The 14,058-nt window shown below is 45.3% G+C and overlaps 1 protein-coding gene across 1 annotated transcript; it reads right to left on the reverse strand.

Moving 5' to 3' along the window:
- Window positions 1-5,091: 5,091 nt before the first annotated feature.
- actr8 (actin related protein 8) lies at window positions 5,092-13,468 on the reverse strand. Its single transcript, XM_042339498.1, has 13 exons — window positions 13,298-13,468; window positions 12,453-12,623; window positions 11,868-11,978; window positions 11,485-11,589; window positions 11,197-11,370; window positions 10,851-10,944; window positions 10,102-10,234; window positions 9,366-9,519; window positions 8,890-8,985; window positions 8,438-8,578; window positions 7,172-7,436; window positions 6,297-6,460; window positions 5,092-5,689 (listed from the first exon to the last, which is right to left on the reverse strand). The coding sequence occupies exons 1-13, from the start codon at window positions 13,433-13,435 to the stop codon at window positions 5,546-5,548; spliced, it is 1,890 nt and encodes a 629-aa protein (XP_042195432.1). The 5' UTR covers window positions 13,436-13,468; the 3' UTR covers window positions 5,092-5,545.
- Between the last annotated feature and the right edge of the window lie 590 nt (window positions 13,469-14,058).

Below are 14,058 nucleotides of genomic sequence, written 5' to 3' on the forward strand. Positions count from 1 at the left end.
GTGAGTGAGTGACTGAGTGAGTGACTGAGTGAGTGACTGAGTGAGTGAGTGACTGAGTGAGTGACTGAGTGAGTGAGTGAGTGAGTGACTGCCTGAGTGAGTGAGTGACTGAGTGAGTGACTGAGTGAGTGAGTGACTGCCTGAGTGAGTGAGTGACTGAGTGAGTGACTGAGTGACTGAGTGACTGAGTGACTGAGTGAGTGACTGAGTGAGTGAGTGAGTGACTGCGTGAGTGAGTGAGTGACTGAGTGAGTGACTGAGTGAGTGAGTGACTGAGTGAGTGACTGAGTGAGTGACTGAGTGAGTGACTGACTGAGTGAGTGACTGAGTGAGTGACTGACTGAGTGAATGAGTGAGTGACTGAGTGAGTGAGTGACTGAGTGAGTGATTGAGACTGAGTGAGTGAGTGAGTGACTGAGTGAGTGAGTGAGTGACTGAGTGAGTGAGTGACTGAGTGAGTGAGTGACTGAGTGAGTGACTGAGTGACTGAGTGAGTGATTGAGTGACTGAGTGAGTGAGTGAGTGAGTGAGTGAGTGAGTGAGTGAGTGAGTGAGTGACTGAGTGAGTGAGTGACTGAGTGAGTGAGTGACTGAGTGAGTGAGTGACTGAGTGAGTGACTGAGTGAGTGATTGAGTGACTGAGTTTGTGAGTGAGTGAGTGAGTGAGTGAATGAGTGAGTGACTTAGTGAGTGAGTGAGTGAGTGAGTGAGCTCACTCCCCATTTGCTTTGATCCATCGCAAAAAAATGCCTGATTCATAAAGGTTGTCTCACCCCCTCAGAGAGGATGTTTGCCTTTCCCATCCTATTATCTTCACTTATTCCCTTTTCTTCCCCTTTGAAGGCTGCAGTGAAACACACACACACCACTCACTCCCGTAAACAGCAAAAATCAAATGCTACAAATATGGGCATTTAATTAAAACACACACACAAGTCTCTGCTCACAGAGAGAGAATTTGGGGTTTGCATATTTGTGAGCTGAGTTTTAAATGGCTATTAATTGACATTTCCTTTACGGCTCCAAAGGTTTATCCCTTCAGGAATAAAAATGCTAATGCTAATTTGGTCGCTCGATCCACGGCTGTTTGTGGGGAAGGCAGAGGGTGAAACCTTGGGCAAGTTTCCTTACTCCACACAGAGCCTAATAATCCCTCCAAAACCAAAAACAATAATAAATTGGTCATTTTCAATCTACGACTGTTTGTGGGACATTGCTGTGCGCAATTGGCTGCCGCGTTCGCCCACAAATATACAGTCAATTCACTTTACAGTGTGTTCTGTGAAGCGCTTTGGGACGTCCTCCCGACGTGAAAAGCGCTATATCAAATGCAAGGATTATTATTATTATTATTATTATTATAACGCTGCCGTGCCCAATCGGCCGCCGCGTTTCGCCCGCAAAATACACAGTCACTGCACTTTACAGTACATTCTGTGAAGCGCTTTGAGACAAAGGTCTCGAGGACGCGATAAGGCGCTGTGTCAAATGCAAGGACTATTATTATTATATCTGGTGCTGAATTGGACCATGCAGTCTACGAAGGCACAGAGAGGATTGTGCTGAGTTTAACTGATCTTAACGGACTGGGGGTAGAAGGTTTTACAACAAGTTTTAATACACAGATAATAACTTACCTACCAAGAAAAATATCTTTGCCTCAACCCTAGGTGGGTTATAATAATAATAATAATAATTAATAATAATAACCCGTGCATTATATACCCTCAAACATCCCCCACGCAGCGACAGAGTTTCAAACTTGGTTCAACCCCAATTTGTGTCTCATCGCATGGCTGGTTCCTGAGCCTTGTCACAATAAACAGAGAGAAAAAAATGCAAAGCATCTCTCTTTATTTCCTGTCTGTGTGGTAAAATTATTGCTCAATGTCTAAATGCAGCAGTTTGAAGACATACTTTACCGCAGAGTATGATAAGCTCAAGGGTTTGTCGCTGTGGTGACTCAGTCGGTAATACTCTCACCTCTGACGAATTGTTGATTCAAGCTCCACGTTAGGACCCACTCACCATCTAAGCTGATGCTCCAGCGCAGCGCTGTGTTGTCAGCGGTGCCGTCCTTCAGACGAGATGTTAAAACACCCGTTTAGATGAACGGTAAAGATTCCCATGACGCTGTTTGGAAAGAGAAGGGAGTTTTGTCCGATGTCTTGGCCAACAATCCCTCAGATAAGATTGGTGATTCACTGCGTGGTAGTTTGTGGAACTTTGCTGCCCACAAATTATCTGCTGCATTTGCCTACGAACAGAGTCATCCACTTCTCAGTAAATACCTGTGAAGTATTTTGACGTCAGAAGTGCTATAGCAAAGGCAAGGATTATTATTATTACTATCATTGTTATTATTATTGTGTGTTTGCATTATGAATCTAAAACTGAGGCAGATCACAGAATGTTATCAGAAGAGTCAGGACACCCGCAGCATAAGGTATTATAACCACTGTTCCCGATGCCATAGTCTTAGGGAACAAAAAGCACGTACTGGAAACACAGAGTAACTGCCAACATTACATAGTGACATTCATTGAATAATTCTGCATTCTTTCCAGACAGTGGTAGTTTTGTAATGTTTGTAAACAAACAAAGTTTGTGAGATACACTTCTCTCTCCTCTTCGGGGACTTTACTTCTGCAATGTTTGAGATTCCAAAGATTTTGTTTGTCCCATTGCGGTTTTCAGGATTTCTTCTGAATGAGGACGCAGGGAAAAAAACCTCAGCTAATTTTACCTAATGTAGTAGAAAATCATCTCGAGTACGTGATAAGCTTTTAATAAGGGAAAATAATAATAATTTGGTCACTCAATCCACGGCTGTTTGCGGGACACCGCTGGGTGCTGCCGCGTTTTGTCCACAAAATATACAGTCACTGCACTTTACAATATATTACGTGAAGCGCTTTGAACAACGGGATAAATGCTATATCAAATGCGAGGATTAGTATTATATTTTCATAACAACTTCCTGAATAAAAACCCTTCTAATCCAGCATTTGCACCAGCACAGCATCCCAGGTGGAAGTCAGTGGTATTCGATTGGACTATGATCTATATTATTCAAGTTACAAACAGTTGCTCGGGGACAGATTATGTACCAACAGCACCTTCTACTGGTATTAAAATTAATATCAGAGAAAAAATAAGTATTGCAAGGAGCAGAAGTAAAGCCATTGAAAACCTGCCTGAAAATGAAACGGAATGAAAAAAAAACACGGAGCACATAATTTTGAGTTGAAGATAATATTTGGGAGCCGTGTTATTTCTTGAATGATTAATTGTCTCGAAGAAAGTCCCAATTATTATAAAAATCCCGGCATTTGACGCAGCGCCTCATCGCGTCTTCGAGACGTCTCAAAGCGCTTCACGGGATACACTGTAAAGGGAATCGACTGTGTATTTTTTGTGGGCGAAACACGGCAGCCAATTGCGCACAGCAGCGTCCCCACAAACAGCCGGGGATTGAGTGACCTAATTATTATTTGCAAACGTTATTCTGCCAAGGTCTGTAAAACATATCGACCATTTTGTGCTTTGTTTACGTGAATTTGCCGAGTTGCTGAGCGGAATCCTTTTCCTTCAGTCCCTGGAATTTACGGAATTGCTTATCCAAAGAAAATTTCCTGGTGATTTAGCCGCGGGTTCATCAGGATTCAGTGGTGCAGACATCACAACTTCGCTAGCAATTCTTTCAAAGCAATAAATAAGTCAAAACGTTGGCTGAGAGAGTGACAGAAAAAATGAACGAGTTGGCTCGTTCCCTTCAAATTAAAGTCAACGCTAGATTTGACTGAAGCGGTTTCCTTCTTTTCTCTATTATAAAATTATAGGATAACAGACACTGAAGGAGGGCATTCAGCCTATCAAATGCTCTGGGAGGTTACCCTACGTGAAGGGGCGCTATATAAATGCAAGTTGTTGTTGTTGTTGTTGTTATCAAGCCTGTTCTACCTGTCCATCAGCAATGCATAAAAGTTTAATTCTGATTCAGGAACAACTGAATATGTTATCGACAATGCCCTACTCCTTCCTTTGAAAACACTGCACTGATTATGTGTTAAAAAACCCTCTTCCTCAAACCCAACACCCAATTATAAAATATCCATTTATTTTTATGATTTCCCGTCTCAGAAAAGTTCAAGGTGATTATTTCACCGACGGTAAATATCCGATTGCTCGTGTTTCTAGGAACACGGTATATCAAATAAGAGCAAAATTGTTCTCAAGCTCCTCGAGACATTCCCCTCAAGCATCTGCGTAGTGTCAGCACCTTAAAGAGGTTCTGTGGTGCCTGTGAATGGAGGCTGGAGCTGGCACAGATCCGAGACAGCAACAACCCCTGTAGGACTGCTCCAAACAGAACTCCTGCCCACACGAGTAATCAGCAGAAACAGATGCGCAGGGAATACTGCTGGGGGGGTATTGGAGAGAGGGAAGCATGCAAGTCTATATTAGGGGGAAATCTGTTCTGGTGGATTCATTGCTGTTGGAATGACCGTTTTGGAAGGTCGAGCTGAACACACAAGATTGTTCTGGGATGTCAATGTTTGAGGCAAACAATTATTAAATAACCTCAAAGAACAGCAAACCTGAACGCAAACAGATCCAAGAATGTTGTGAAATGTTGTCTCTCGCTCTTCTGTAACATGGCGGTCAGTTGAAATCCTGAAGTTTGTTTAAAGATTTGGACCCAGACCGTTGTTATAACAGTTTGTCCTGTACGTGTTGTCCTCTGGTCTCTGGTATAAGCGCTCTGAGACGACACCTTGGGTGGAGAGTGCTATATAAGTGCAAGTTTTTGTTGTTGTTGTTGTATGTGTGTGCCCAGACAAGATGTGATATCTAGTGAAGTAGAGGAGGCATTCAGCCAATTCCATTCATGTCATTACCTGCTATCTCTGCGCACACACACACTCACAATCCACTAAGCATCCCAGCCAGCCTTTAGGAGCATTTAAACCAGCTAATTTTTCTCTTCCATATCAGGACACATTGAGGCTGACTGTAAAGCTAGCACAGTAGATGAGATCAGCTAACAGCATCATTCTGTGGGGTGCCTTGGAGACTGGCTCACATTTGTAATCAGAGCAAGGGGAAACTTTAATTACAACCAAAAATACATAACATCTACATCCACAGTTGTGTTTGTCTCACTTGGAGTCTGGCTTTGCACCAAACACTAACTGTTTATATGTTTCCTTTTCATATCCCATGATACTGTACAGACAATAAACTATTTATCAGTTATTATAGCTTTGTTAATTATTACCAGAGGGCATTTGGCCCACAAATATATACAGTCAATTCACTTTACAGTATGTCCTGTGAAGCTATTGAGACGTCTCGAAGACGTGATAAGGCGCTATATCCAAATGTAAGGGTTATTAGTTGTTACTACTTATACGAGCAGAAAAATATTGTGATAGGACATTGAGGAAAAACAGTTTACAAAAAGGCTATGTGATATGAAAGCTTCCGTGAGTGAGGCTCGGGAGATATTTCCCAACACTCATTCTGGGGGAAACGAGACTTTTCACCAGACGAACGGAGCTCTCTCCCGTAACATGCGGACCCCAAAGCGTTGCCATTCCCGCTGGTGTATCCACAGTTCTTGTGTTGTATCCAGACAGGCGAGCACGGCACCACCTTTCCAGGCTATTAAACGTGGATCCATGTCCTGGTGATAAAATAATACGCCCTGTAATGTTACACGATTGCTCAACCACATCAAAATACATCAAAGCACGTGTTGGCTTCGCCGTTAAAGGCATAAAAGCTTATCTGTGGCCACAGCAATATCACGCAGCAAGGAGGCAAATAGCCAAGACAGATTTCAAATGGGGCGTTTTACAAAGTCCTCATCTTTCAAGTGTATTTTCAGGGGATTATATGGATACTACGGAGCTCTCTACGGTAATGCACATAATCTTTGAGTGTATGTGATGCATTTTATAAATATATTTATGAAGAAGATTTTTACAGCGTTCAAACAACAACAGCAAAATTACATTTGTAAAGCGCCCTTCACTTCGGGAGGACGTTCCCAAGCCGCTGAAACGATGCTCATTACTGGAGTCCTGAGTACGTAACGCTTTTGGCGGGAGAAAATAAACCGAAAAGTGTAAATGTACAAATTATTATTAATACATCTTTAAAGGAGCAGAAGTTTGCGGAGTGGGGATGGGGATGGGGGTGGGGGGGAGTGAAGGAAACAAAATGAAAAGATGTGCGGTATAAAGGACTCTTCAGCCCATGTAGGGGAAACGAGCCAATTTGGGCTTTACCTTAGGTCTTGTAATAACTTCAACATTCTCCACTATTCTTCTGAACGAGGGCGGCATCTTGTTTAGGATTCTGTGCTGCAAAAACTCCTGAGCTCCGTGGAACATCAGCCCCCCTCCAACCACCAGGATGGAGCTGTACATTTTCTTTTTGGTCTCGTCAGAAGCTGAAACCAAGTACAACCAACAAGTGCATGAAGTCCCGATATTTCTTCCCCGATGTAAGGCCAAAGTGCTTTTTTTTATTTAGGGTGGAATCAATTCAAATGAAGTTTCCTTACGCTTGTCTTTTTGTAACGAAAACAGCTACAATCCCCCTCGTGGAAAAAGAAACCCTACGTTTCAGTTACACAAATCTTCAGCCACAGCTTCCTAAATTTATAAAACAACAGCTACAACTTGTGTCTACACAGCGTCCTTCACACACGGTAGCGTCCCTGGTGGGGAGGGGTACTTGACCGTGGCAGAGTCTGACCCAGAACCAGGAGTGAGAGGGAGGGAGAGGGCGGGGAGTTGACCGTAAGAACAATCAGAAAGGAAGATCTTTAGGCAGGATTTGAAAGTGGGGAGGGAGGGAGGGAGGGAGCAAGGTGGAGGGATTGAGGGAGAGTTTTGGGGCATACTGGCTGATGATGAAAGCGGAGGGGACGATAGTGTTCAAAGCACAGGCACAGCTATATTATTAGATTCATGCACGATTCTCCAAATGAGCACAAGCAGAGATGACCTCAGAAACTTATTCTTTGGTTTCACTCCAGGAACCACCTGGACAGACGAGGAAATCAATCACGATCACCCTGAGGGTAAATGCAGCAGCCTGAACCAACTCTCTGCCTGGAAATATATGGCACGCGGTAACATTGCTTAGTTGTTCTCACCACAGCAATCAATACTGTGCAGTATCGACTTGTCAAGCCCCAAAGCCTTCCCTTCAAATTGCGAGACGGTTGTTTTTCTCGCCATCAGAGCTGCTGGCAGGTCCTCGCAATCGTTTCCTGGCAGGAGGCAGTCGTGCTGAGAGGCTCCCAGTTCCAGCTCGTGGGAATGACACTTTTCTCCCGTGTCGGAATTCTGAGTCCCTGACTCCGTGTCGTAGCCAGCGTACTTCGCCAATGCCTTCTTCTCAGCGATGGCTTTGGCAGCCTATAAACAATTATAAACAGCGATGCAGACCAATCGTTATTAAACCTTATCGCAAGAAGGAAACCGTAAAAAAGCGATTGATATGACCTTGGATGCTGGATCCATTCACGTTTTCCAAGACGGAGGCAGATAGATATTTGTTAGGTCGGGGATCAAGGGATGGATATGGGACGAGGGCAGGTAATTGGATTTGAGGTACAGATCAACCACGATAATAATAATAATAATCCTTGCATTTGATATAGTGCTTTTCACGTCGGGAATCTTATAGAATGGCAGAACAGGCTCGAGGGGCTGAATGGCCTCCTCCCGTTCCTATGTTGCCATCTTCGTCCAAGTTCAATTTTCCAAAGTATATTTGCAGCTAACCAAGAAATGCAGTTGCTCTTATTGTTAATCTGTAAAATCTGACAGCTAATTAAACTGCTGTCAGTACATCACAGGGATAGCACTGTTTTCTATTTCTTTGGTGAATGTTTTAATTATCAAATGAATCGATGCAGTGCTATAGAACAGGACACTGCCTTGTGTCTGTCACTCACCTGGTATTACCAGCTCATGTGTAGCAAGGTGAAATTCAAAGTGAAGGGTTTCTTTGAACCCTTAACCTAAGAAAAGCCATTCTGTGCTACACTAGACTTTGAATTAAGAAAATAAAACGAAGCCGGGAAATATCTAATATTGCTCAGGTTTGTAGTTGATCACAATCGTCCTGTTATAGAAAAACAACAGCAAATGACATTTACACAGTGCCTTTCACGTCAGGAGGACGTCCCAAGGCGCTGGACAGTCAGGGATTTGGACGTGAGTTGGGGGTTGGGATCAGGAGGGGTGGAGGGCGGGGAGGGAAGGGGTAGGAAAGGTGGCAGAAGGCGCGGTCTAAGAGGACAATCTTGAGACGTGCCTTGAAGGAGGCGAGGGAGGGAGCGAGGCGCAGGGACTGAGGAACGGAATTCCAGAGGGTGGGGGCAGAGAGGCTGAAACAAACCTGTAATTCTCACCTGTTCTTGCTTACTCTGAGTGGCCACCAGGTAATGTTCGTCATGGGGATCCTCGGAATCGCCCTGAGTCCTGTGTTGTAATGAGGTGATCTTCTGGCCCACAATTCCAAATGTAGCTGGATAAAACAAGGCCATTGGTGCCTGGTACAGGAGTGAAGGGATTATTACCCCTGGAAAGGGATCCGCCAATCGACTAACAACTGGGTTCCTACTCACTTCTCATTAAACAGAGGCATGTGTGTGGAATAAGCAAACTTGCCCTAAGGTTTCGCCCCAACCGGGAATTGAACCCAGGTCCCCTTGCTTGCGAGGCTCTAACCACCGAGCTACAGGACTCCACATAATGCCCCTTTCCTCTCCTCTCCTGTTGGATTTAGACATCCGACTTGGATTACGAGGCGAGTGCTCTAACCCAAAACAAAGTTAAGTTTAGGCAATGCTATTTCAATCACCTGTAGTTTCTCATCTCCTTGTCGCAGCTGGTAAAGTAAAACTGGAGAATCCGGGCGTCGAATCTTGAACTCATGATCCCGGATCCCGGAGATATCCTGTTCCACAAAAGGGAAACCTTCAGAATTTATAATCAAGTATAAACAGGGAAAGAGTAAAACATACGGTATATGCAGAGTGAAGAACAATCCTATTGGGAACTGAGGCAAACACACAAACATTATAGTGCCTGTACTTAAATATAATAATTCGACAGAATGCCTTATCAATCGCGTCGTCGAAAGCTCAAAGCGCTTCGCATAATGTACTTAAAGTGTAGTGACCGTATTTATAGGCAAACATTTAGTATCAGTGCTATTCGTAGGACCAGCCTACTCTACGTGAAGCAGTGCTTTATCAATGGGGTTTCCCCTGTCTAAGCACCGGTTTGTTTTCGTGGACCTTTTCCCTCTCTGGGTTTCTCCAGCACACGGAATACCTGGTCTAGATGGCAGAACGTCTCTTTAAGCTGTTGGAGAAGCAAACAGTCCATTCGGTTGAACAGCTGGCAATCTCTATAGGGGAATCCAGACCGCTGCATCAGCCAGAAGAAGCATCTGGTCACGTCAGAACCACCGTAAGCTAAACACAGTCTGTGGGCGCAAACAATTCATTAAAGTATATTACGTAGAACGTTAGTGCACATGAACAGGCCATTCATCCCGACTAGTCTGTGCCCAGATTTGTACTCCACTCCTGTACTTCCCTCTCCTGTGCCCCTCGATTCACTTCTCCCTCACGTATACATCAAGTTTCCACTCAAATACATTCTTAATTTTTGCTTCAACCAACAGTCTGTCCCACACTCTGCAGGGTAAGCAGCCGGGTGTGCGCGGAGTAAGGAAACTGGCCTAACGTTTTGCTCTGCCCCGGAATCTAACCCAGGTTCTCTCGCTCGCAAGGGGAGCGCTCTGACCCCCGAGCTACAGGACTCCACATGTAGGCTAATGGCGGAGTGTGTCTTAAAGCATTAATACTGTGTGTGAACTATCAAGAAAAAAAAAATCAGTCTTTATTAATCGGAGTGCTTTAAACCAAACGCTAAAACAGCACTAGTTTATCCTGTGCTTATCTTCTGGGACCAACATCCATCACTTTGCTGCAATCAGTATAGAGAGGAAAGATCAAATAATGCTCCGTGCCATCTACTATTAAAGAGGGAACATCTACCTGACCTGGTGTTTCGATGGGAAACTCCATCCTCCACACAGCACACACTTGTCTTCTGGTCACCTACATCCACCACACAGGCACTGCTTAAGCCACTTCCAAAGGTGGCACAGATAGACTCCTGATGGACAAGTACACCTGTAAAGTATACAAAAATATACTGTCACTACACTTTACGGTATATCCTGCGAATATCCTGTGAAGCGCTTTGAGACATCTTGAAGACGTGATAATATAATAATAATCCTTGCATTTGATATAGCGCTTTTCGCTTCTTCTCGAAGTCTCAAAACGCTTCACAGAATAGACTGTAAAGTGAATTGACTGTATATTTGTGGGCGAAACGCGGCAGCCAATTGCGCACAGCAATGTCCCACAAATAGTCATGGATTGAAAATGACCAATTTATTATTGTTTTGTTTTGAGGGATTATTATTAGGTGTGTGGATTAAGGAAACTTGGCCAAGGTTTCGCCCTCTGCCTGGAATTGGACCCAGGTGTCTCGCTTGCAAAGCGAGTGCTCTAACCACTGAGCTACAGGACTCCACGTGCTAAGGCGTTATATCAAATGCGAGGACTAATAATAATAATAATCCTTGCATTGGATATAGCGCTTTTATAAAACTTTTAATTTATAAAACTGCAAAAACTTTACCTCACATTATTGATGTTATTAAGAAATGAGATTATTGTAAAACGGAGATAGTGTGCAGATAACAATCACATATGAAACTACCAGCAAACAAATACTTACCAGAGAAACCGATCTTGTTCAGAAGGAGGCTCATCAGCTCTTTGACATGTTGTTTATTGTAAATATCCGGGATTAACAGAATACATCTGTAATACTGGAATAAACAAAAACAAACAGTGCATTAAAAATTCACATTAATCCATTTCAGGTCGAATAAAACATTGGATAAGATATGAAGAATGAAATAACATTGCAAGATGACAGATTTGTTTCGCTTTCTGAATAACAAAAAATCAATGCATTTACTAAAATAATAATAATCCTTGCAATTGGATCGAACCCGGGTCCTCTCGTGTGAGAGGCGAGTGCTCTACCCCAGAAATCAGGCGAATCTAAAATCGCTAACCTTTAAGTCTTTCCGTGGAATTTCTAGGAACTTCTGTATGGCTTGTGTCCAGATAGCCTCAAGATCAGCCATCACTGCAGTGAGAGAACCTCCAGGTCCGACATGAAGGTTCAACTGACCCCTCCGAACGGGCCAGTGTATATTATAGCTGTCAGAAGGATTTACATACAGAGCCTGTGGGGAAAAGAGATTGATATTAGACCTGATCTTTGACGGTCAGTGAACAGAGAGCTCTAATCTCTAACCCGCTTGACTTGGGGAGTGTTTGATGTTAAACAAAAGATTTACCTCGTCTCCTATGAGAAACTCAGGGTGATGTAATGTGTTTGTCCATTTGAGCCCCGAACTTGGGTCCAAGATTGCTGCCCTCATCTGCTTATTATAAGACCTCACCTGAAAAGTGGAAAATAATATTATTAATAATAATAATAATCCTGGCATTTGATACAGCGCCTCATCACGTCTTCGAGACGTCTCGGAGCGCTATTTTGTGGGCGATAAAAGTGCTATTTCCTGTAGTGTTGATTGCAAACAATATCCATAATATATTAGTATCTCAGTACGGACGGCAGATGTCTGACAGCAGTGAAGTAAAGAAGCCGATGTAAAGTGTGTGTCTCGTCAAGTCCTCAGTTGGGGTGTGGGTGGTGGTTGGGGGGGAAATCCAGTACCTGATCTGGTGGAGCAGGGATTCTCCGGGCCCCATTGGACATCTTTTTTGACCAAATAGCCTGATCCACCATTTTGAGTCCATTTTGCCTTTGCTCATTGCTTTCCGGTTTCTGCAATGAGGTTTGGGAAAAAAAAAAGCGTCAGCAGAATTCAAAATTTACACTTCCCTGCGAGGCTACAAACGGTTCCGTGCCTGGGCCTGGGCCTGGATAACAACAACAACAATTATAATGATATATATATACACACAATTATTATTACCCCCGGAAAGTGATCCGCCAATCCACTACCGCGTGGGTTTCTAATTACCGTTAGGTAAACAGAGGCCTCTGTGTGTGCGTGTGTGTGTGTGTGTGTGTGGAGTAAGGAAACGCGCCTAAGGTTACGCCCTGACCGGGGAATCGAACCCGGGTCCTCTCGCTCGCTCGCTGGCGAGGCGAGCTCCCTAACCACCGAGCCGCAGGGACTCCGGCGCCACGCGGAGATGATCGCAATCGCCACGTCTGTTCACGTTGGAAGGCGCCGATAGAATGAAAGGCTTAACTCGGGTTTCAAGGGACAACCGACAAGAATGAAAGCTTTACATTGAGGCCATCTCGGTGCAGCCGGGGGTCTTCGTGGTGAGGCTGCCCCTGCTGTTTGTGTCGTCGAGCAATAACGTGGGGAACACTGACCGGCAGTGTGTCCGAAGCTCGGCCAATCCTCAGGGTGGATGAGCCGGGGTGTATCACCACGATGAAGTTACTCTGGATTGGCTTCAATAAGAAATACAATGACGACGTCGGTCAGTCACCATTAACGACAACGACAACAACAACAACCATCATCATCATCATCATCCCGGCATTTGACACAGCGCCTGATCACGTCGTCGAGACGTCTCAATGCGCTTCACAGGGTACACTGTAAAGTGTGGTGACTGTGTGTTTTGTGGGTGAATGCTAACCACCACCACCCAACCTGATAATCAGTGAGGAATAATAATAATAATAATCCTTACATTTGACACAGTGCCCCATCGTGTCAGTGAAGCACCTGCTGCACTATATATTACTATAGGATTGTTATTAGTAGTATTTATTCCAATGAGGGGGGGGGGAGGAGGGGGGAGAGGAGGGGGGGGGGGAGAGGGGGGGAGGGGGCGAAGACAGAGTTTGTGCCATGAAAACAAAGCCAACCATTAATGTCCTGTGGGGTTAACAGCAATAAAACTCTCTCTCTCTCTCTCTCTCTGGTGCGTGGGGGCCGGGTGTGGCCCGCGGGCCGGGTCTAGCGGGGGGGGGGGGGGGGGAGGACTGGTTTGCGGGGGCCTGTGAGAGCCCCTCCGGGACCCCGCCCTCTGCTGCCCCGTCCCCCGCAACTCGAGCGTCCCTGACCCGCGGGCCGAGCGTGGCCCGCGGGCCGGGCGGGCCCCCCCCCCCCACCTGACCTCGAGCGGGGAGTCCGGGATGGCCGCCGGGACGATCGGCCTCTTCACTCCGCGCTGCTCCTTCTCCTTCTCCTTCTCCCTCTCCCGCTCCTTCTCCTTCCCGTTCTCCTGCTCCCGCTCCCGCTCCGCCTGGGTCATGGCGTCCGAACCCGCCTCGGCCTCCAGCACCGCCGCCAGGCGCCGGAGGGGCGGCGCTGTCGCGGGCGCTGAGGCCCCACCCACCCACTCGGGCAGCCTGACGGTGGGGGGGTGGGGGGGGGGGGGAGGCTCCGGCCGGCCCGCGGGCCGCCGCACTCCCGCGGGGGGACTCCGGGCGGCGCTGTGGGTTGGCTCCGAGCGGTGCACCACCTGCGGCCGCCTGAGGTGGGAGGGAGGCGCTGCTGCTCACACTGAGCACTGCCCCCACCCGGACACCCGCCGCTACTGCACTGACTGCTCAACAGGGACTACAGACCCTCATAATAACATCAACAACAACAACAACAACAACAACAACAATAACATCAACAACAACATCAACAACAACAATAACAACAATAACATCAATAACAACAATAACAACAATAACATTACAACAATAACATCAATAACATCAATAACATTACAACAATAACATCAATAACATCAATAACATCAATAACAACAACAATAACAACAATAACATCAATAACAACAACAACAATAACATAACAATAACAACAATAACATAACAACAATAACATCAATAACATCAACAACAATGACAACAACATCAACAACAA

The sequence above is a fragment of the Callorhinchus milii genome, unplaced genomic scaffold, assembly GCF_018977255.1.
Source record: "Callorhinchus milii isolate IMCB2004 unplaced genomic scaffold, IMCB_Cmil_1.0 Scaffold12, whole genome shotgun sequence".
In the NCBI taxonomy this organism is placed as follows: Eukaryota; Metazoa; Chordata; class Chondrichthyes; order Chimaeriformes; family Callorhinchidae; genus Callorhinchus; species Callorhinchus milii.